The sequence below is a fragment of the Chiloscyllium plagiosum genome, unplaced genomic scaffold (genome assembly GCF_004010195.1).
Source record: "Chiloscyllium plagiosum isolate BGI_BamShark_2017 unplaced genomic scaffold, ASM401019v2 scaf_97921, whole genome shotgun sequence".
Classification (NCBI taxonomy): domain Eukaryota; kingdom Metazoa; phylum Chordata; class Chondrichthyes; order Orectolobiformes; family Hemiscylliidae; genus Chiloscyllium; species Chiloscyllium plagiosum.
In genome coordinates this window covers 1-1,212 of record NW_025187931.1, presented here as the reverse complement: position 1 = coordinate 1,212, position 1,212 = coordinate 1, and the positions used below count along the sequence as shown (strand labels likewise).

General features: G+C 44.8%; 1 protein-coding gene across 1 annotated transcript; it reads right to left on the bottom strand.

Moving 5' to 3' along the window:
* Positions 1–5: 5 nt before the first annotated feature.
* On the bottom strand, positions 6–1,064 carry LOC122545590 (NACHT, LRR and PYD domains-containing protein 3-like; the record flags this gene model as incomplete). The annotated part of the gene is made up of 1 exon (XM_043684553.1): positions 6–1,064. A coding segment is annotated over exon 1 (969 nt), but the record flags the coding sequence as incomplete, so codon positions are not given.
* Between the last annotated feature and the right edge of the window lie 148 nt (positions 1,065–1,212).

Sequence of the window (1,212 nt, the reverse complement as noted above, 5' to 3'; positions counted from 1 at the left end):
ATCACCTGACTGGTCGTGTGATGAGACAGCGGACCCAGGAATGGTTCCAGATTTCGGGATGAAGTGGGTGTTGAAAGACCAACTAAAAATCGAATAAAAATCTCAAACCGACCATCATCCTTCTTAAAAGCACAGTGAAGCATTTCCACCACGTTCTGATGCTTTGGACTCAAATACTGAGCCAGGGCGGCCAAGAATTCCTGGATGGTAAGGTGGAGAAATGTGTACACAATGTTTTTAGCTGTGTCATCCCTTTCCAAGATCTCCATCATGAATCCTGAAATGAATTTGCTGGACTCCAGCTGATGCTGAATGAAGTGATTCTCATTAAAAATAATTCTCCTTTTCGAAACTCCCTGGTAAGCCAACTCCCCGAGTCGCTGTAAAACCATCCGCTGGTCCTCAACATCTCGCTTGTGGTTGTCCAAGAGATTGGAAAGGTAGATGGAGAAAAGTTGAGTGATAGTTTTGGGAAGAGGTTGCTTGCACTTCATCTGTGTAAAGAGTAGGCCTAAGGTTGAGCAAATGATCCAGCAATATGAAGGGTTGTAGCACATGGTGTACAGGATCTCATTCTCCTCGATGTGTTTGAAGACATTGGTAGCGAGTTGCTCACTGCCAAAAAACTTTCTGAAAAATTCTTTTCTTTCATAAGCAAGAAAGCCCAGGATCTCAGCCCAAAGGTTGACATTGGCCTTTTCCAATGAGTCAAGGGCAGTCGGCCGGCTGGTAACCAGCACAGAACAACGTCTGAGCAGCTGTTGCTGTACCAGGGAGTGCACCATTTCAAAAACTTCACATCTGCAGTCAGGCGCAACACAGTGATTCGCAGAGACATCACCAGCCACGCGGCCAGTGAAATCAATCTGGTGTTTGTACTCATCTAATCCATCAAAAACCAAGAGAAGATATTCAGGTTTCATCCAGATATCTTCAATTATCTTTTCTAAATAAGGGTACTGATCCAATACCATTTCAGCCAGAGAAACGGCTCTGTTGATGGCATTAAGATTTCGAAATGTGAAATGTAGAACAAATTGGAACTGAGGATAGATGTTTCCTGCTGCCCATCCTCTGCACCATTGTTATCTTACCAATGCTAGCCACTCCGCTAACCACCGTGGTGCCAGACAGGCTGGAGTGGCCAAAACTGCTCCTGAATAATTGATCAATCCGGACTTTTTCAAGTTCGCTGGTGAGGTACTTCCGCTG